At 42.2% G+C, this 22,424-nt stretch overlaps 1 protein-coding gene across 17 annotated transcripts in view; it reads left to right on the top strand.

Annotated features, from left to right (window-relative positions):
• The window catches only part of AAK1 (AP2 associated kinase 1), a 136,567-nt gene that overhangs the window by 64,788 nt on the left and 49,355 nt on the right, over positions 1–22,424 (top strand). For 10 of the 17 annotated variants that reach the window (XM_073653612.1, XM_073653615.1, XM_073653616.1 and 7 more), the window contains exons 5-16: positions 4,065–4,186; positions 7,768–7,849; positions 9,797–9,929; positions 11,331–11,434; positions 11,749–11,828; positions 12,654–12,808; positions 13,262–13,542; positions 14,869–15,045; positions 15,283–15,512; positions 16,628–16,785; positions 17,107–17,223; positions 18,926–19,024. In XM_073653612.1, coding sequence (XP_073509713.1) covers positions 4,065–4,186; positions 7,768–7,849; positions 9,797–9,929; positions 11,331–11,434; positions 11,749–11,828; positions 12,654–12,808; positions 13,262–13,542; positions 14,869–15,045; positions 15,283–15,512; positions 16,628–16,785; positions 17,107–17,223; positions 18,926–19,024 — 1,738 coding nt within the window. The remainder of the gene's footprint in view (positions 1–4,064; positions 4,187–7,767; positions 7,850–9,796; positions 9,930–11,330; positions 11,435–11,748; positions 11,829–12,653; positions 12,809–13,261; positions 13,543–14,868; positions 15,046–15,282; positions 15,513–16,627; positions 16,786–17,106; positions 17,224–18,925; positions 19,025–22,424) is intronic. The other 7 variants (XM_073653613.1, XM_073653620.1, XM_073653617.1 and 4 more) reach the window with 1 other exon arrangement.

Genomic DNA, 22,424 nt, shown 5'->3' on the forward strand with positions numbered 1-22,424 from the left:
TGGGGTGAGCTGGACCGCAGAGTGAAGGCAAAAGGGCCAACAAGTGCTAAGCATCTCTGGGAACTCCTTCAAGATTGTTGGAAGACCATTTCCGGTGACTACCTCTTGAAGCTCATCAAGAGAATGCCAAGAGTGTGCAAAGCAGTCATCAAAGCAAAAGGTGGCTACTTTGAAGAACCTAGAATATAAGACATATTTTCAGTTGTTTCACACTTTTTTGTTAAGTATATGATTCCACATGTGTTAATTCATAGTTTTGATGCCTTCAGTGTGAATGTACAATTTTCATAGTCATGAAAATACAGAAAAATCTTTAAATGAGAAGGTGTGTCCAAACTTTTGGTCTGTACTGTATGTGTGTGTGTATGTATGTATGTATGTATGTATGTATATATTATTATAGCAGTATGCCCTTAGTGATGGATATATATAATATAATAATAACCATGTATCAGCAATATAAAGCCCATAAGGGCCCCCACTATACGTACCAGTGAATCAATCACAGGGGAAGCCTATGGGCAAACAATCAGGGCACAGGGGCAGTGATGAGGAAATGCATACGTGGAGCTGTAGCCCCGACGTGCGTTTCGGATGTCCCTTCGTCAAGGGGCTGAGGAAAGAGACCTAGCGAATCAGAAAAACTATACTACATTTCTAATTGGAGGTATTTGCTAATAATATTATATTATTATTACACCTACTACGTATTGGGACAGGATCTTGGAGATGGGAATACCCCTTTAAGTGTAGTATAAATCAATGGAAGCAATGGAAACTGCTTAGCAAAGTAGGCTACCCTGTTATTGGCGTAACTCTCAAGTTGCCGAAACAGCATAGCTTGCTGTCCTGAGCAGTTTACAAAACTCCCATTCTTTTCTATGGGAGGTGTGCAAGCAAAGGTTGTGCAGCTGTGCTCGGCTGTTTTCGTAGTTAGAAGCGGCTATTCTCATTTTTTCCTCCATACATTTTAATACCGACGTGTCAGGCTACAGAAGAAGTGATCAGTGCACAGCTTTTTCCGATCTTTCACCCTCATTACTATAATTGTCCGGTCTATACCTATCTGAGTGCATCATGATGGGGTGCAGGAGCTAAGGCACTAGTCTCAAATACAGCTGGCTCCTTTGCCTATAGGCATTGTTGGCTTTGGACAAGCCCTACTTGTCCAATGAATTCTGAATTCACCATTGATTAGTTGTAATGTGGATATGTCACAGTAATTGGCCCATTTGGACAACCCAATAACCTGGGAACAAGCACTTGTAGGGTTCCCTACTATCTGCCCAAGTAAACATGTGAGATGCAATGACCTTTAAGAAGGCATAAAAATTATTATCATCAGTAGCACATCGCTCCCAGTAACAGCTTAATTAGGGCAGCATAATTTAATGATCGCACGACATGAACGTGTCTCTAAGAAAGTGACAGCATCTGTGTGAGCATCTTTCCTGGAGACCCTTTCTTTCTGATGACATCAGCTGTTCTCTGGACTCACCACATAGGATGAATCCCAGATGCTCCTCTTGAACCTTCTTCGTCATCCTTTTCCAGTGAAGTCCAGTCCTCAGCATTACAGAATGATCTGCCATTATCCGCATTGTAAAACATCAGCTTGTTGGGTCTTTGAATCGTCAGCATTCCTGCTCATTCATAGCTGCTCCTTGTTGTCCTCCATAATGGTTTTACCTGGGCTCTACCGATGTAACTACTTAAACAGGTCCTTAACTCAGTCTTGGAATCTGGTCTTGGAATTGTTTCCGTGTCCTCATTAAGGAATAGTTGGATCTCATTATTTAGAGCGCATACTTTTTTTGTGCAAAGATTGTCCTACCTTAGTGTTACAAAGTGTTCCTTCTGTTTCTTTTTTATTTTTTAATAAAACTGACAACACTATGAAAAGCTCTGCTGCCTTATTTGGAGAAAACCAAAGCTCTGGTGCTGGCGAGCTTGAACAACCTTGAATTATAGCCACCGAAAGAGTGAAAATATGTAAAGCAATATTATACTTTTGGATTTATCTTGATGTCTAGATGCTGAACACATCCACTCCTTCAGTATCAGAACCTTCTTTAGATTCCAATTTGCCACACTTGTGGCAACCACTTTTCAGCTTTACATAGCAGTCCATTTCATTTTGCTCTTATAATGCAGCATTTTAGTAGCGTAATCTGTTTTATCCTAGATAAGTTCCTTCCATACATTTTCCTTCCCATCATTATGTGCACCTGTATGATGTGATCTCCAGTCTGACCACCATTCCAGTGTTTTCTTTGCTGTGTTTAGACAGGAAGTCAGTCTCTGACTTCCTGTGAACTACAGGATGAAATCATCACCGGTCTGATCTCTTGGCTTTTATCATCCACTCTCTTGCCCATCCAGCTCTACCCTGTCCTTCTGTTTGGCTGAAATTATAGATTTAGTTGCATGAGAGGACAGTGATACAACAAGTGAGTCCATACAACAGTTGGCTGCAGTAATGGCATCTTTACCATGCTGAGAGCTGACGGGGAGAAGCTTATCACCAGCAGTAGGCAGGGAAAACCGGCTGAAGCTGAATAAAATAATGTGCACTGAGATAATATTGTAAAGCTGCAGTGTATTCTAAGACGACAAAACCAGAGAAATAAAGAGTATATATGGCATTAAAATAGAATTTTTTATTTGTAGTTCAGTAAAATATATATTTCAACCATCATAAAGTATTTGGTCCCCAAATTTCATTCAAAATAGAAAAAAGTGCAAAGTGTTAAGAGGCCATTGCATCACCCTAGTATGGGTTCCCCAGTGGTATTCATAAGTCCCGCCCAAAGCTGAAATATACAGCATAGAGTAGTGTGCATCAATGCTACATTCTATAAATCAAATGGGTCTTACTTGCCACTAGATGTAAAGGGGGAACATGTAGGGGACCGCAATAGATGGTATCCCATCTGTCTTTTTGCATGGTAAATTACATAGCCAAAGTAAATTGGGAGTTTGCAGCTAGTACTTGGGTGGATGAAAATAAAAATTTACCATAAAGACATTTTATCATTCGACCCCTTTAAGAAATTATGCAAATATAAAGTCATTTGGAAATGGATATGTAGTAAATTAGTGCCTTCCAATTTACTTTGGCTATGTAATTTACCATGCAAATAGACAGCGTGTCTGAAACTCTTAACACATCAGGATGACAAACCGTGTCGGATATTAAAAGTAAAACACCCCTGTAGTTTGTGTGCTAAATAGGCGTAATTAAAAAAAAAAATTCTTATTCCTATCAGGATTTGAACTCTAACACTGTAGTTTCAGAGGCTGATGCCTTACCATTAAGCTATCCAGTCAAGTGATACTAACTGATAGCTTTTCTTGTCTTATTGCATCAACCATGAAAATGCTCAGGGTGACTAAAAGTCATTGTGATTCTGATGTTTGAAGAAAGTCACACATCAGACTCGCACATCAAAATCAAACATCATTTTAATTTGGCTTGCTTGCCGTCTGTGCATAAGTCCCAATGAGTTATAGACAAGTTTGCACTGAAAATCATATAACCAAATAGAACTCCTAGGTTTTAACAATTGAGTTTATAGCTTAGTGGTTAGTGCCCTGGCTTTGGGACATAGAATTTTGGGTTCAAGTCCCATCAGCGAACAGTTACTTCCTTTTTTTTTTTTTTTTTTTTTTTTAATTATTATTGTCATCAGAGTCACTCGTCAGTCACTCGTCAAAGTCACTCGTCAGTCAGTTCTCAGACAGTGTATTTAGCCTCAAACTGACATTGATTTTGATATCTGATAATGTCCTAAAATGGACACTGTACATTTGTATCTATAGGAATCAGTAATCACTTCCTCATGTCTGACAAGCAGCAAATTTTGCTCTGTTAAGTTTTCAACTTTAGGAATCAATGATGTGTGTGACTGTTTGTTTTTATTACGACCGTCGCGTTGCCATGCATTACAGCTAAAAAAGTTCCGCAGCTCTGTACCGCAGTGTGTAAATGGGATCATGAAAAATATATCCCATCTATATCGTTATAATTGATGGTGATGGGGTCTTTTCTTCTGTGCTTGCAGGTGGAGAATATCCTACTACATGATCGTGGTCACTATGTGCTATGTGACTTTGGGAGTGCAACAAATAAATGTCAGAATCCACAGACTGAAGGTGTTGCTGCGGTAGAGGATGAGATTAAAAAGTAAGTATTGATGAGACTGAAAGAGTAGACTCAATGCAGCCTCGGGACATAGGGGGTTCATCTTACAGTAATTGTGCTATGAAAGTGAGCCCTGCAGTCTACTGTATTTTTCAGACTGAGAACCATTTTTAACCAGAAAAACTCGTTAAAAGGTGCGTGTGATAAAGTGTTTACCCCCTTCCTGATTTCTTATTCTTTTGAATGTTTATCACACTTAAATGTTTCAGATCACAAAACAAATTTAAATATTAAAAAGATAACACAAGTAAACACAAAATACAGTTTTTAAAATAAGGTCTTTATTAATAAGGGAAAAAGAAATCCAAACCTACATGGCCCGGTGTGAAAAAGTGATTGCCCTCTAAACCTAATAACTGGTTGGGCCATCTTTAGCAGCAACAACTGCAATCAAGCGTTTGTGATAACTGGCAATGAGTCTTTTTCAACGCTCTGGAGGAATTTTGGCCCAATCTTTCCAAAATTGTTGTAATTCAGCCGCATTGGACAGGTTTCCGAGCATGAACCTCCTTTTTAAGGTCATGCCACAGCATCTTAATCGGATTAAAGTCAGGACTTTGAATGTACTACTCCAAAGTCTTAACTTTGTTTTTCTTAAACCATTCAGAGGTAGACTTGCTGGTGTGTTTTGGATCATTGTCCTGCTGTATAAGCCAAGTGCGCTTCAGCTTCAGGTCCCGAACAGATGGCTGGACATTCTCCTTCAGGATTTTTTGGTAGACAGTAGAATTCATGGTTCCATTTATCACAGCAAGTCTTCCAGGTCCTGAAGCAGCGAAAGACCATCACACTACCACCTCCATATTTTACTGTTGGTATGATGTCCCTTTTCTGAAATGCTGTTACTTCTATGCCAGATGAAATGGGACATACACCTTCCAAAATGTTCAACTTTTATCTCGTCAGTCCACAGGGTATTCTCCTAAAAGTCTAGGCGATTATCAAGATGTTTCCTGGCAAAACTGAGACAAGCATTTGTTATTTTTGCTCAGAAGTGGTTTTCATCTTGGAACTCTGACATGCATGACATTTTTGCCGAGTCTCTTTCTTATGGTGTAGTCATGAACACTGACCATAATTGAGGCCTGCAGTTCTTTGGATGTTGTTGTGGGGTCTTGTGTGACCTCTTGGATGAGTCGTCGCTGCGCTCTTGGGATTATTTTGGTCTGCTGGCCACTCTTGGAAAGGTTCACCACTGTTCCATGTTTTTGCCATTTATGGATAATGGCTCACTGTGGTTCGATGGAGTCCCAAAGCTTTAGAATTGGCTTTATAATCTTTTCCAGACTGATAGATCTCAATTACTTTGTTTCTCATTTGTTCCTGAATTTCTTTGGGTCGCAGCATGATGTCTAGCTTTTGAGGATCTCTTGGTCTACTTCACTTTGTCAGGCAGGTGGTTTCCTGATTGAGAACAGGTGTGGCAGTAATCAGGCCTGTGGCTAGGGAAATTGTACTCTGCTTCCCAAAGATGTGATAAATTAATTATGGTTTATGTTTTAAGGGGGTGGGGGGGCAATCATTTTTTCACACAGGGCCCTGTACGTTTGGATTTCTTTTTCCCTTAATAATAAAGACCTTTAATTTAAAAACTGCATTATATGTTTACTTGTGTTATATTTGTCTAATAATTGAATTTGTTTTGTGATCTGAAACATTTAAGTGTGACAAACATGCAAAAGGATAAGAAATCAGGAAGGGGGCAAACACTTTTTCAGGCCACTGTATGTATGTCTATATGTGCATGTAGCAGAGCTGTGTCCAACACTGCAGAGAGACACAATTAAATTTATTACCTCCCTATTATACCCTAGTACATTAAAATTAGTGATAGTGACCTCTCCACTTTACGCCGCCAGGGAAATTTTCTGCTGTCCAAACCTGGTGTGCATCTTATGGTAAGGTGCATCTTAGGCTATGTTCCCACATGATGTGTGTTTTTTTTTTTTTTTCAGTCAGAAATCTGCAGCAAAACTGATTTCTGCCAGGAAATCAGCTGCGTCAAATATGCAGGTTTTGATGATTTTTTTTCAGCGTTTTTTTTCACTGTCCTTCTGTCTCTATTTATGCATGCACATAAAGTTCTGTGAAAAAAAATAACCCCATTCTGTTTTGCCATCAAAAACTCTGAAAAATTTACCTGCGTTTTTTGGTGTGTGGTTTTTTTTTTTGCGTTTTTTTTTCACCACCCATTACCTCCTTTGGGTGACGAAACGCTGAAAGAAGTGACATGCTCTATTTTCCAAGAACACAACCAAGGCACAAGATGTGGGATCAGACAATTCTGGTTTCTCGTAGACTTTGCTGGTACTGCAAAACGCAGCTGAAAATTTGCATAAAAATCTGCAGCAAAATATGCTGAAAAACACAACGTGTGAGAACATAAGCCTTATAGTCTGAAAAATACGGTAAGTAGTGTATGGCAAGAAATCTCACAAACACTAGTTTTATGCATCCACTAACACGGGTCGTGATTGCGTGGCAATACCCAGCTAAACTGTCGGGTCTCCTGAACTGAGCGCTAACTGCCTCACCGGTGTATACAGAAAGCCGATATCTACGGTAAGGAGACCAGGACATACGAGCACGATCCATGTTTCATGGACGAGTTAAACCTGCCTTATGTTTAGTTTTAAAATGCGTTTGTAGTGTACACCTGACCTGTCCTTTGTGTACTTAGCATTCAGCAGTGCTAAGAGTATATTCACACGAAGCAGATTGCAGAAAACTCTACCACCGTCCCACCAATTTGATAGGAGCCTGCAGAAAACCATGCACATACTTGCAGATGTTCTGTATGGAGAGGATTTTTGTTGCAGAAATTTTTGCAATAAATCTGCAAAGTGTGAACATTACATCGGAGCCTTATTAATTAAAGGGGCTGTCCCATGGACAAAGTACATTTTTATTAATAGATCTTGGAATAATTAAGTTCCCCTGTTGGATGTATTAAAAAAAGAAAAAAGTTCCTGTGCTGAGATAATCTTATAAATGTGCCCCTGGTGTGTACTGTGTAATGGCTGTGTCTGACCGTGCAGGAACATGGTCTGATCATACCACAGCTCCTGGTCAGGGGTGGAAGAATAAGTGATTATGCAGACAACATAGCACTGGCTTACAGCTGCTGCTTTGTATGAGGTAAAATATTTTCCTACCTGTTTTATCACAGGAGCGAGTGTTTTTGCTGCTTCTCCAGTCCTCTGATTTATCATAAATCAAGACAGTGGGGTAGCAGCACTGGCTACCGCTGAGCCCATATATCACGTTCTTCATTTATAATTAACTCACAGTACTGAACACATGACAGAAACACTGTGATAAAACATACAAGTATCCTGTTGGGAGCTTGTCTTTAGACTGCGATGGATACGTCCCTTTTTCAAAGATGAAAATTCTAAAAAGGGCCATATCTCTGCAACTGTACGGTGAATTGAAAAAAAGAAAAACCCAAAAAACTCCCAAACCCCTAAATACTGAGGGGAGCAGGGGCAATAAAATAAGAGCAAAAAATGGTCTCTGTTGACCCGGTAACAGGTGCTTTTTAACTAGTGTCTTTATTCCAGGTATACCACACTTTCTTATCGGGCACCGGAGATGGTAAACCTCTACAGTGGCAAAGTCATCACTGCCAAGGCTGACATATGGGTACGTCTCCTCAGTCACTCACTACTGCAAGTTCTATGGTTAATGGTTTTCACAATTTTAAGAAAATCACAAACTGCGAACTAGTTTCATGTATCTAAGTGGGACTTGCCGAAATCCATGCACATGCTGCAGAAACAATCCCATTCATATGTGTTGCAAATTCTGCAATGCCGCACGCCGCTCACATGTTGTGGAAAGAATAGGAGCAAATATCCGGCCAGGCGCATTCTTTTGGGGATTTTCACTGCAAATTTGACCATATTCAGTGCTTTGTTGTGGAGTAGAGCGAAATCTGTTACCAAATCAGTGATTAAGTCTACAAGTAACACGCACACATTTTGTTGTAGCCAAATATGGTTTATTTATCTACAGAAAGGGTAGGTCCACACATTATGTATTTTTTTCTACAGTAGAATCGGGTTAAAGGCGTATTTTGGTACATGTTTTGTTGAGGATCTGGTGCAGATTTCATCCTTTCCATTGCAAACTGTGGTCTAAGGGATAACTTTTCTCCTTGTGGAGAGTGACAAGCCAAGCCTGGCATGTACGAGTAAGGAGACTTATAAGCCATACATGCTCCTCTGGGAAATTAAATATACAAATTGTCTTTTCAGAGAGGAAGAGGACTAGAACTCTAATGCCACCTATTGGAAGCAGCCATCCTAAAAGTCAATATCGACCCTTTAACGAGCCTAGCAATATGACTTGGCATAAAAGCCAAACCAGAATCTCAATTTGTAGACAGTGTTTCGGGTTGTTGCCCCTCCTCAGTGCAAAGTATGAGCGCTGATTTGGTTAGCTGAGAGGCTCTGGACTGGGATTCAAGGGGTGACATTTCTCCTTATGGAGAGTGACGCTGCTTCCAATAGTTTGTGCTAGAGTTCTAGTCCTCTTCCTCTCTGAAGAGACCATTTGCACATTGCAAACTGTGAAATCCATCCTGATTCTGTATAAAGAGATGACATTCTGCAGATGATAAAATCCGCCCACAGGTTTTCAACACCAGGGGGATTGTCCAGAATATGCTTATTGTACACATCTTTGGTGCTTAATCCATGTGGATTTGTGTGCAGAAAATCCACAAGGTTTGAGTTTACCCTACTGGTATTGTCCCTACCAGCCACCCAGGCGGTTTATTACCTCCAGCCCACAATCAGTCGCCTGTTCGCTAGCATGAGATTGCAGCAATGACTTTGCAGACCACACTATTAATTGTTTCAGCTTTTCTTGTAGCTTAACTCGAGTGTTATTTTAATGTCGCAATGTGATTGCCATTGATTTTTTTTTTCTGTCATTTATTTTGAGACTGGAGCAGATCTGTTTACCGGACATAAATTGCCCTGTTCAATACAAAGAAAATTGCCGTATGATTCGTACCTCTACAGGACCTGCTGCCTTTATAATGACCTTACTCATTGATTTCCTGTAACAAATGTAGTGTAGGGTTATGATAAATTATGTAATTGCTTACATTACAATTCCCTAGTAGTGTTATCAGAAGTTACCTTTGAGGTGCTAGTCCTTTTCATGACTTGGCAAATCCTTAGACCTGATACTACTTTTGTTCAGGCCAAATCTGAATAGGGCAATTGAGACCCCTGTAAACATGAGACTGTCGGCCGAACCCACTGATATTAATGGGTTTGACCAATAGTCCAATGTTTATGGAGGCCCCGAACAACTGATGGTCAAGGGAGATGTTGATCGGGTGGGAGATGCCGATCACTTTGTTCTCCCTGAGATAGGCGGCGGTCAGACATCTCTGGTGACTGCTTTTTCTGTGAGAGCACAGGAGCGCTCAGGACAAGCGCTCGTCCGTCAGCCATCCTATGTGTATGGCTGCTTTAGAGTGTGAGCACATGGGCAAATGTAAGTGATGACCTGGGATCAGAGCCTTGGAATATGTAATATACTATGAGCACTAATGCTAATCCTCTTGTCTGACAGGCCCTGGGATGTCTGCTCTACAAGCTATGCTTCTTCACGCTGCCCTTCGGGGAGAGTCAGGTCTCCATCTGTGATGGGAATTTTACCATTCCTGACAACTCCCGATACTCCCATGACATGCACTGCCTCATCAGTAAGTGTGTGGTGGATTACTATCAGCAGACAAAGGTGGTATTCAGTGTTTTATTCCTATTGGACCCTGCAAGGAAGGAAAAAGTCTGATAATCTCACATCAAGCTGAGGAAAGCAGCAATTTAATTCCTCTCATTGTGAAAACGAAAATCCATTGACCAGTGAGCGTTACATTTCCATATGATTATGGAATCATGTTGGTTGCAAGCTTATACAAGAAATGGATGTGAGTCAAGTGAATCTTAGGGCTCTTTGACTCGTCCTGATGTTTCCGGAACTGGAAAAAACTGTACCGGATATATCCGTGTCCATGTATTTTATACATGTGGCAACTGTGTGCCGCTCATATGCCACATCAGTATCACTTGTACTGACGCCTGATAAAAGCCGTCACAGTTCGCACTGTTCTCAGGCACCGGGTGCTGAATGAAGCTCACATCATTGTCGCCTGATCTCCCAGAGATCAGCGCGACCAGGCGACAATGATGGGAGTTGTAGTCATCACCCTCAGTGTACATTGTGTGTAAAATCAATAAATTAAAAAAACAGCGTGGGCTCCTGCTGATTATTCATAACCAGCAGAGGGAAAGCTGACCGCTGGGGGCTGATATTACTAGCCAGAGAAAAAAAGGCCATTAGCCCATAATAACCTGGCTATTAATAACAGCTCACAGCTGTTTGCTTAGCCTTAACTGTCTAGTTTACAGGGAGACCCCTGAAAAAAATTGACATGAGGTCCCCCTATAAATTCTAACCAGCAAAGGCTAAACAGACAACTGTGGGCTAATATTAATAGCCAGGGAATGGGCCATGGATATTGGCCCCCTCTGAGGCTAATAACATTGTGTGTGGGACGTTTTGCGGTCTGTGGAAACACACTGACGTGCGCATACCAATTCATTTGAATGGATCTGTGTGTGTAAGTGTCTCTAGTTGTGAAAACTGTCACCACACGTACTGGAGACATTGACATGTGAAGGAGGCCTTATGCTGAGCCGACATTTGAGTATAGGACTTGGAGGGACCTACAGAACTAGACCAGTGACGCCCCTCAGACCGGACCACCCTGTAGGCGAGTATAGTAAAAGCTATTTTTAGTTTATGCAGAGCACATTGGGGACTTATATACTCCTAGAATGCTGCATATGAGGGCATACAGGTGCTGGCCCTACTATATATGGGGAAAACCTGCTGACCGGTTCCCTTTTAAAGAAACAAAAAAAACTAGAGTGTTTCATCTTCACCAGTGCAACTCTGATGTATGCAAGCGAAACAGAAATGCAGTAAACTTATTGCTGGCAGGGTCCTTATTGTATTACAGGCAGGATATCTCGCTCGCTCCACCTGTGGACGGTAACCCGCTAATATGATACGTTACATAACACATATATTTGTATCTCAGGGTACATGCTGGAACCAGATCCAGACAAGAGACCTGACATCTATCAAGTATCTTATTTTGCCTTTAAGCTTGTGAAGAGAGAATGTCCTGTACCTAATGTGCATGTAAGTGCGGATACCGATGCTTTGTGTCTGGAGTTGTAGCTATAGGGGGTGCAGAAGTAGCAGTCGCACCTGGGTCCTACACAGACATTGGGGCTCGGGGCCTTCACGTTACCCCTGCCCTTGGTTGTCCCTTTTCTTATCCAGTAGCTGGGGAGCGAGCCAGGGATTTTACTTGACCGGTTGGCTTTGGGCATTTGCTGTGTGAAGTAATGGGGATTTTCTTCACATATTCCATTCTACTACACTTTTTATATTTTTATAGTTTTTAAGGAAGGCGGGATTACATTGAGAATTTGCACTGTTGTGTTATATAGGACTCCATCATCCCTGTAAAGTTGCCTGAACCAGTGAAAGCAGCAGAAGCCGCAGCTAAGAAATCCCAACCGAAGGCCAGGTAAGTTCCAGGAGGTTTGCTTTCTGCGAGAATCTGTATTGTTAGCGGCCAAACATGGTCTGATTTCCTAGACAAAACCTTTTTGAAAAAAAAAAATTCATTCTCTACAACTCTTTACATGTCAGTAAAGTCCTCTAGTCCTCTAGAGCAGGAGCTACTCTTAAGCTGACCACCATACACCTTAAATAGCTGTTGGCCAGGAGCGATTTCTTCCGACCTCCTACACCTGCACTCTTGACTCGGTCAAGTGTGCTTGTGGTGTCAATGGGGACAGGGGAGAAAGCTTCTGCCAGAAATCTAAAATCCGAAACGCCCAACCTTTCTATGCTCCAACATCTGCTACGGGTGCACCCTCCTCATCATTACGGACCAGCAGGTTTGGCCTCCTGACCTGTTGGCTCTCTGCACTGAAGGAGTGCACTTTTTTCTGTTATGTAGATATTCCTCTGGTCTAGTCCGCTTTGCCTCTACAGCATCGGAGGAGCGCAGGGGGACTGACGCGGACCTGGTTCAGTGATCTGTCCAGCTTCAGAACAGCGCTTCCTCTAAATTAAAGGGCATGCAAGAACCGACTCCTTGCCTAGGTAACTGGCCACCCCTGATAGACTGCGGAATTGGCCGGTGACCTTTGCACAAGTTGAAAGCTACAGAATTAAAAATCCCTTAGTTCTTGAGCACGGAGAGATTTTTTAATAAATTGCAAAGATGCTTTTTTTTTTTTCCAAGGACTTTTGCAATTTTACCCATTTACCAGCATGAGACAAGCACTCTAATAGAAGGCTTGGAATAGCTGTATAGTGAGTTTTCCCTGGTCCTGTTTTGCAGGCTGACAGACCCTGTTCCAACTACTGAAACTTCCATTGCTCCTCGACAAAGACCAAAAGCTGGTCAGACCCAACCAAACCCTGGAATGCTTCCAATTCAGCCGGCCCTAACCCCACGAAAAAGGGCAACCGTGCAGCCAGCTGCTGCCCCATCAGGTATGTCTGGCTCTAGGGTCATCCATTGATTTTTCACCGATGTGACACACAGGCAATCTCTGCTCGGTGATCTCATAAGAGAGGAGTAAACCACTGCCAAAGGGTTCAGAGAACAAAAGTATCGGGCATGTTAAAATCCTTCATACCCGACCCTACTTTCACCAACATCTACTTTTGGACGGCACGCTCATACAGCTGAGAAACCCAAGCTAAATTATGTAGAATATGTCCATTAATCTGTAGTATTTAGTTGCATGTAGTTTTCTTGCTTTAGCGGTCACCCTTAACCCTCGTGTACAGATCTTTATAAACTATATATAAAATCCTTTCTTTATTTCCAACTATATTACCACCAATGTCCTTTTACTGTTCCAGACTCGTGCTGCTTATAGTACAAGGTTTCCTAATTGTAGCCTCCTGTTCTCCATGTTTTATCTGTGTGTTTTCCTATAGCGGCTCCTATCCAGCCCACCGCCCCTGCTCCTGTACAGCCTACTGCAAAACCAATTACTCAGCCTCAGCAAACTCCTAAACCGGCCCAACCTTCCCCACAACCGGCCACTCCAGTGACCACCGCTCCACAGACCGCAGCTTCTGTGCAGCCGCCTGCAACTCCAGCTGCCCAGCCGGCCTCTCATCCGCAGCAGCAGCAACTTTATCTCAAGCAGCAGCAACTTCTGCAGCAGCAACAGGCTGCAGCATTGTATCAGCAGCAGATGCTCCAAGCTCAGCAGGTGAGGTTTATGCTCCAGAAAATGACCCTTGTGTGGTCACTAAGTGCTTTTGAATAGCTGTCTGGTATTTATGGTCATGTGCCAGAGCATTTACCAAGAGTTTGTGGCCTGCAAAGTAATACAAAAATGTGTGTAGATACAGCTCACCCCATCCAATATATGTATGTTGTCCAGCCTGGTTTCCAGGGTCAATCTACTCCACTATACACTGAGGTATCAAACTGCTATATCTACAATCAAGTGTCAGCTAGACCAGTGTCCTCCAAGTCAATTCTTTTGAATTGCATATGCATGAGAAGAACGGTGGGGGGTATAATGCAATGATACAGATATAGTCAGACTGAATAAAAAGTGCAGTCATAATCTCCGTTCTGTGGAATAGCTGCTAATGCTGCAGTTGTCACGTAATAGGTGCTCACATGCTGGAAACACATTTGGTTTGACTACGAGTGTAGCCTGGTGTAGGAATAGTTGACCAAGTTTAGCATCTTGTTGCTGTTATTATGACTTTTTTTTATTAAAGGCTTTAGACACCTTTTGCATTTTTTTTCTTTTTTAATGCTCTTCCTTTTTTTATGTGCAAAGCAAACATTTCTGTAATCCATTTTTATTAGCATTAATGTTGTTCTTTTGCTTCTGCAGTTTGCATGTTTTCTCATACATTGCAAGCTGCTCTTGGCTGCCTGTTGGTTGTGTCTCCAGCACTGTTGTCTTCTCATTTCAAAAACCTAGGAGCTGTTATCTTCTACAAGTGGGTGTCTGGGTCCTCAGACCTGTGATCGGTCAAAAGCAATGCTCTGAAGTGTGTGGCTTCTTAATAAGCTGCACCCACAGAACGGTGTATGGGCTCAATAGTAAATCTAAGGGTCTGCACATAATTTTGTGGTGAAAGCTGGGTATGGCGTTAGACACCCTAATGCACCCTTACACAGTTCAGTGTGTGGAACTCATGCAGGAGCTACGCAGTTTAGCGCAGAGTTTTGCCTATTCAGTGTGTGTCTTCGAACCCCACTTGCACATAGCAAGCCCCATGTTATATGAAACATATTTTTTTTTTGTAAATGATACGCTTAAAGCTTAAACTTAGATAAGCATTTGGGGAAAGAGAGTTAGGTCGGAGCTGTCAGAATTGACCCTAAATGACTTGGAGCTGCTTACAGTGCACTGTAATTCATGCAAGCTGCAGATGCGAAGTAGTAAAATATTATTCATTTTATTTTTAATTTTTTTTTACATTTAAATTTGCTATCCAACATACTAATAAAAAGCATTTCTGAGATGGCTTGATATGACCAAAACTATTCTCCTCTTGCTTGTGATCCACAGATGCAGGCCATGCAGCAGCAGCAGATGCTTCAAGCCTACTACATACAACAGCAGCAGCAGCAGCAGATCCTAGCCCAGCAGGCGGCAATGCAGCAGAAAGTGGTGGCCCCAATGCAGGCTCCCACCCAGCCACAAGCTTTGCCTACAAATGTTCAAGTCCCTGCTGCTCAAGAACAGGTATATTTGCGTTACTGGTTTATATTTATACTATACTAGGGTGGATTCCATACAGACAAGACCTCACATATGCTGTAATTGACTGCTTAAGTCATATTCTGTGTTATTGTACATGTTATTTCTAGGGACTATTCTGTATCTGGCTTTTCCTGGATGAGTAATAAGGAGTCCACTGTCTTCCAGGAGCGCAGTCATTTACCGTTGATATCATTTTAACTGGTTTCTTATATGCAATAGATCCAAGCTCCGCCAAGAGCCTCTCAAAAACCTCAGTCAGCAACAACACAGCCTGCTGCAGGACCTAAACTGGGCTCCTTCACCCCACCATCCTCTCCTAAGACTCAGCGTGGGGGGCACCGGAGGATCCTGAGCGATGTCACACACAGCGCAGTCTTTGGTGTTCCTGCTAGTAAATCTACACAGCTACTCCAGGCGGCAGCGGCTGAGGCAAACCTCAATAAGTCGAAGTATGTATAAATGAACACATAACGGCCCAGTGTAAGTGATGGGTGTAGGTAGAGATGAGAAAAGATTTGCAGCAGGGCTGTGGAGTCGATAAGCCAAACCTCCGACTCCCGACTCCTCAATTTCCATGACACAGACTCCACGACTCCGACTCCCTCATACATGGCTCATGTTTAAGTGATAAGTTTACTGTAGCCCAGATTCATCTCAGCTAAAAGTCTAGACCCTTAGATCAGGAATAGGACAGACCTTTATAGGACATTTCATAACTTTCCCAAATTCTTATGAAAAAATATTCCCCACTAACTGCATTGAACTACTGTACCCAATTTATTATATATTTTAGGAGTTGGAGTCTGTCCATTTTACACAGACTCCGACTCCACAGCCCTGATTTGCAGGACCTGGGTTCAGTAGCTATTTTGATAGACCATGGCCGCCAGACCGGTGCTCTGTGAACCTCCTGCCTTTCTGCATCCCTGTGTTCTGGGGCCTACTAATCTGGAGACGCACCGGTGATTCCAGCAATTAAAAGGAAGTTTCAGGGCTCTGGTCTGATGGCCATGGACTACCGAAGTGGCCGCTGGATCTCTGTCCTGCAAATCCTTTTACTCAACTCTATGGCCTTAGCTACTCCAGCATTTACCTTTTTTTGTCTGATTTTGGAAAATGACAAGAACCGTGCTTTCTGTTAAACACAGGCAGAATTGGATTTAGTGAAGCCCATTTTGTTTAATAGTACACAAGGGTACTTATAGGAATTAAAGTATTTGTCCGCTACCTGGTCAACCCTTTCTTAAGTGAAACCATGCCCCATGTAAAATAAAAGCAGAATATACTCCCCTCCTGGACTGGCGCCGTTCCTGCAATGTCAGCACCGCGTCTGCCGGTGCACAGGTGACATCATGCCACGTAAGCATTACAGCCAGTTAGCGGCTGCCGATAGGCTGAAGCGCTCACTTGACACAATACCATCCTGTGAACATCGACAGACCCGGCCCTGACATTGCTGTGGAACACTCTTCTTATTTTACGTGGGACATGCTTTAACTTGCAAGGGATTGACCAAGTGATGGACAACACCTCTAAGGCCTTTGTTCATCTTTCCATCTCCAAGGTCAGCTACTACAACCCCCTCCGGATCTCCAAGGACCTCACAGCAGAATGTCCACAACCCCCTAGAGTCTACAGGTTGGAACCCATTTGATGATGACAACTTCTCTAAACTCACTGCTGAAGAACTTCTCAACAAGGATTTTGCCAAGCTGGGAGAAAGTAAGATGCAATGTTTGCCACAATTTTTGTAAAATTATATTTACCTATTTCTCCTTCGGTTTTGCTAAATTTTCCACATGTGTCTGTTTGAGATACGTGAACTAGGGGGCTCCACTCCATCAGTCAGGGGTAGATTTGGATCAAGAAACTTCTTACTTGCCAGAGAATGTGCTTGCGATGGAATCTTAATTTATCGAACAGGCAGATGCTAATGAATAAACAGCACCGACTGATCGATATAGACATATTTGATGGTAGTACATTTTGTCTGTGTCCATTTTGCTCTCTAACAGTCTCTTCTATTTTTCATGGTTTTCATAGATAAACCTCCAGAGCAGCTGAGCAGCTCCGCAGAGGATCTTCTGTCCGGATTCCCCGCGCCCCCTGCTGTATCCCAGGCTGATGCTTTTGGACCTTCTCTGTTTTCTGGTGGAGCAGGTAATTCATTGCAAATCACTTTTATGTGCCTATTGAAGGTTGGAAAGTTATACTACTTTTTATTCACCAATTTCCTAGAAGAAAACTCTGCATTTAGTGACTGGTCTTGTTTCGGGCATAGTTTCCCACAGAGACTTCAAGGCTAGATAGTCTGAGTATGCGCGGCATATGCACTGGTCTGGCTTCCAGGTCAAAAAGCTATAAATGGTTCAAAAGGGGGTGCTCTCCAGCTCCAAAAGAAGGTAGTTAAAATTAGCCTATAAAATAATATAGGATAAAAAATAAAACCCATAAAGCTTGTGCGTTTCTGCTAGAAAAGCCCTTAACCATCAGCTATAATAAAGTGTTTTTCTACCCAAAACGCGTAAACCTTATGGGTTTTCTCTTTTAATATGTGCACATTCTCCCAATTTTTTATCTTTTATGATTAAAGGCTAAGTTAAAAATACTTTCCTTTTGGTGCTGGAGAACACCCACCTTTTGGACCATTGAGAGATAATTTCCTACCACCCTGCCCAATGTGCCCTCAATTGGTCATTTATACTTCTCTGAAACCAACACTAACCCAAACCCTCCCAGACATGTTACACATAGGGATAGTCAGAAACTAATGGGAGCTTGGTCGACGTTATCCAAACGGAGACCTTCTGTTTCTCCAAGAAGCTTGTAGATGTGCCTGGTATACGATCTCCCACCACGAAACTGAATGTTTTGTAAGTCTTAGGATCTCATTTTACTTAATTTTTTTCCCACATAAACTAATAGCATACTGACCAGCTATGACGTCCCTGTGTGATCGAGAAGGGCACAATGGCAAGATTTAGGGGGCCATGATATTTGGTAAAAAATGCAACCCCCACAATGGCTTTTATAAGCCGCTCCACTCCTCACTCAGAGCCATGGCAGAATCACCACATCTTTGTAAATAAGGGGTCAAAGGAAACCTGACACCAGGTTTTTGCCACGTAATATAAAAACAGCATAATTTAGAGACCCAGATTCTAGCAATGTGTCACTTACTGGGCTGCTTGCTGTAGTTTTGCTAAAATTCTTGTTTTATTAGCATGATATTATTTCTAGAGGACTAGTAAACTTGCTACCATGTAGTCCCCCCCTATACATGTTCTCTGTATAACTCTGCCCCCACCACTGATTGTCAGCTTTCTGTGTACACTGTGCATAGGTAGAAAGATGCCAATCAGTGGTGTGGGCGGGGTTAAACAGCTCAGCATTAAGAGAACTGCTAGATCTGCAGCAGAGAAAACAGTGATTTTATCAAAATAACAGTGAGTAGTCCAGTAAGTGACACATCACTGGAATCCGGGTCACTGCCCCTACAGCATGCTGCTCTCAAATGGGGCAGCAAAAGCCTGGTGATAGATTATCTTTCAGCAATGTGGACACTTGTATTGCTTGCAGTACATAATCTGTGCTATGTCAGAATTATGGGTGAAAAAGTCAGGAAGGGTTGTATGTTATTCATCCAGTGGTAAGGACGAGGCTCTGTACTCAGAATTTAATACTTTCAAATCCATTGTTGGAGCTTTGACCACAGACCCTGCTACATATGTAGGTGAACTCTTGATATACACCCGGCTGTGCTCCTTGATAACTCTACCAAGTGTGTGTGTCTTCAACTTTTCTTCTGACTTTTCACTTGTCTTTCTCTCCTCTCTTTTTTTCCTTTCTTTCTGGGCCTCAGCTGTGGATAAACCTGTGGACGTGCAGGGTCAGGATCTCAGCCCTCCGCTCCACAAAACTCCTGACCCCTTCTTACCTCTTCCTCTCTCTGAAACTCCAGGTAATGACATGGCCAAAAGAAAAGAGACCATTTCCTACATGCTTTACCCCTTGGTGTCTGTGCTTGTACACACAGGGATATCATGCAGACTCCAGAGGGGAGCACAGCTATAATCCACATCTACTTGGAGCAGACATAACTACAATGCCTGGAGTTTAACCCCCGAGATGCTTTAGTCAATAATGACCGTGTGAGAGCGGCTCCGTCAGTCAGCCACAATCACCAGACTCAATGACAGCCAGGGACCTAGTATATGCCCTGCGGTTTGCCATCAGTATCTGCCTGACACTGGCAGAAATAATGCTGTTGAATACTATGTTTTTCAGAGCATTATAGGAGCGATCATTTCATCAATAGTCAGTCAAGCATCATTGCTTCTAGTCCCCTAGTGGGACAAAAAAAAAAGTAGAATTAAGTTTATTAAAATTTCATTTAAAAAAATCACTCACCAGGTCCTCCAAAAAAAATAAACCCAATTTTATCCATACATTTTTAGTGCTGCTGCAAATGTAACGACCTGTAGTATGCTGGCGTTATTTATATTGTATAGCACATGCTGTTGTAATTTCATTTTTATTTTTAATCTTTATCTTCCCTATCTCCTAAACACTGTGCTGCAGGGCTCTATCACTCGGCCAGTTCATGCTCCTTTATAAGCTGCTCTAAACTGCTGCTCAACAAGATCTACTTCATTCAGTTTGTGTACAGAACTTTCCTTCTGTCGGTACGGTGAAGGGGTGCAGAGAGGCTCAGACGGGGAATGTCATGTGCTCCAAGCTGCTGAGCAGCGGCTGAAAGCAGCTTCTAAAGGACCACAAATTGACAATGTGGAGCAGCCCTGCGTTATAGTGTTTGGGAGAGCAGGAAGCTAAATAGGGTAATGAAATATATTGCAAAAATTCACAACTTTGCAAAGGCTGAACAGTAATGAAGATTATTAATGAGCCCTTGCAAATTTTTTCTTTTAAGGTTCACTGGCCGTGACTTAATCATAATATGAACTGTCAGTAGCAGCCAGTCTGCATCGTGATAGTTTACAGGAAATGTTATTTCCACATTGAACAGTATAAATTGTTTTATTTTATTAGCGGTCGATACGGTCAGTGTTACTTTGAGTAACAGACTTATTCAGGTTGAAGCTACTTGGCCCATTGATTTTGATCTTGAGAAATTTACCGGTCACAGTGCGATCATTCACTTAAAGGGTTTATCAAGGACTTGTTTTTTTTTTGTTGTTGTTGTTTTTTTTTACTATAGGCTTAAATACTAGGTAGGTAGTTTCTAATTAGGTAGTTGCCTGTTCTGTCCGGCACGGAGTGATCATTGACCGCTCCATCGGCGATTCCACGTCTACAGAGCAGCTCTTCTTCTTCCAGACTGCACGGGGCGTGACTGCTGACATCATGCTGATTGACAGGCAGCCCTTCGCAGTTGGGTAATGGGAGCCGGCTGTCAATCAGCGCGAGATCAGCAGTCACGCCCCGTTAACGAAGCAGAAGAAAAGCTGCTGCTTTGTCAATGTGATGTCAGCGGAAGTCGCGGAATCGCCGGCAGGAACGGTCTGTGATCGCTATGTATCAGCAGAGATCAGCATCGGGCACAACAGGTAGGTAGGTAGGTAGCTAGCAACGACCTGACTGTTAGTTCTTAGGCCCATAGTAAAAATTATTCTGCAATGTAGCAATGTCGCACATGTTTCCAGGCCCTGACCTGCCCTGCTGTCAGTGGAGCGTTCATTGCGATTCCCATACAAACAATCAGTGTGGCACATTGGATCCCTGCTCATGACATAAATGCAGATTCCTTTGCTGGGATCCGCTTTTAACATACATATATGAGATAAGAATTCCCTTATAAAGCAATGTCTGATTATCTTTGCTTACAATTTACATACATACACATGTAGCAGAGCCAGGTTTATCATTTTGGCCATTTCTGCTGCGGTATCCTATTCTGTGAAATACCATAGGGATACAGGGGAAAGCTAATGTTTTATCAGAGTGTTGTCATAGTCAGCTCTGCTACTTTTGTAGTGATCCCCATTGTGTTTTCAGTACAGCATACCCGACTACCAGCAGTGCAATGAAAGCCTTGGACAAGACCTTAGAAGGTTTCTTGTGCTGGGTGATCTTCCATCTGAAAGGGAAGTTGTCAGGAGGATTTTACGATTGAAACTAAGCTGTATAGGTCCTAATACAACAGTAAAAATAATATTTGTTGTATAGTAATCCTATGTGAAAGTGATGAAAAATCAAGCTTTGAAGCCACATGCAAATTTTTCTGCACTCCCTTTATCAACACGCCCCCAATGCACTTCCAGGGTCATTTACATGTGGCTTCTAGCCTTGATTTTTCAACCCTGGCACCTCGGATTATTACAAAACAGGTGTTTTTATTGTTTTACTAGGAGCTATACAGCTATACAGTAGCTTCAATAGTAAAATTGTCCTGACAGGTTCTCTTTAAAGGGAACCTGTCCCTTAATTTATGCTTCCCAAATCATAGATCATGGGCAGCATGAATCAGAGCCTGGCTGCATGATTTCAGCCAGGTGTATTTTTGTCTGAAATGGTCTGATGTTTGAAAGAAGATATAATTAGAGGATTCGGCCAGGAACGATGGCCAGAGATGAGAGTAGTCTGGTGCCGCTCTGGCCTGCTTGTCCCAGTGCCACTGTAGGTGATTGACAGGTGTCTCCCATAGCGAGAGATATATCAGTCATCTAGAGTGGCACTGGGAGAAGCTAGCCAAGAACCATAGTCAGAGACTAGACTAGTCCCGCCCCCGCCTGGGTCCTCTAACTATATATGTTCTCTTAATCTCCAGAGCAATTCAGAGAAAAATATATTTGGCTTCAATCATGCAGCTCGTGCTATGAAACAGATGACGACAAGTTCCCTTTAAGATTTAATAACCTAAAGTGATTACAATCCTTACTGTGCTTTATTCCGGTGTGTGCTTATATAAAGTGTACTTCCATTTTTGCACCCAGTGATTGTTTACTTGCTAAAATTTGGAGTTCTGCTCATTATGTATTGTAGAAACTAATGAATAGTGTATGTACAGGAGTGTGTGTGTGTGTCTGTGTATATATACACACAGTGGCATGTAAAAGTTTGGGCACCCCTGGTCAAAATTACTGTTCTTGTAAACAGTGAAGCAAGTTGAAGATGAAATGATCTCTAAAAGGCCCAGTTACAGATGACCTATTTCCTTTGTATTTAGGCAAAAAAAAAATGTATATTGTCATGTTTTACATTTTAAAAAGATAAATGGGCCGATGCAAAAGTTTGGGCACCCTTAGAGATTTGTGTGCTCAGATAACTTTGATCAAGGTTTCAGACCCTAATTAGCCTGTTAGGGTTATGACTTGTTCACGATCATTGTTCGTAAAGGCCAG

This window comes from Phyllobates terribilis, unplaced genomic scaffold (assembly GCF_046119375.1).
Source record: "Phyllobates terribilis strain yellow unplaced genomic scaffold, ASM4611937v1 Scaffold_11__3_contigs__length_659146591, whole genome shotgun sequence".
NCBI classification, from domain to species: domain Eukaryota; kingdom Metazoa; phylum Chordata; class Amphibia; order Anura; family Dendrobatidae; genus Phyllobates; species Phyllobates terribilis.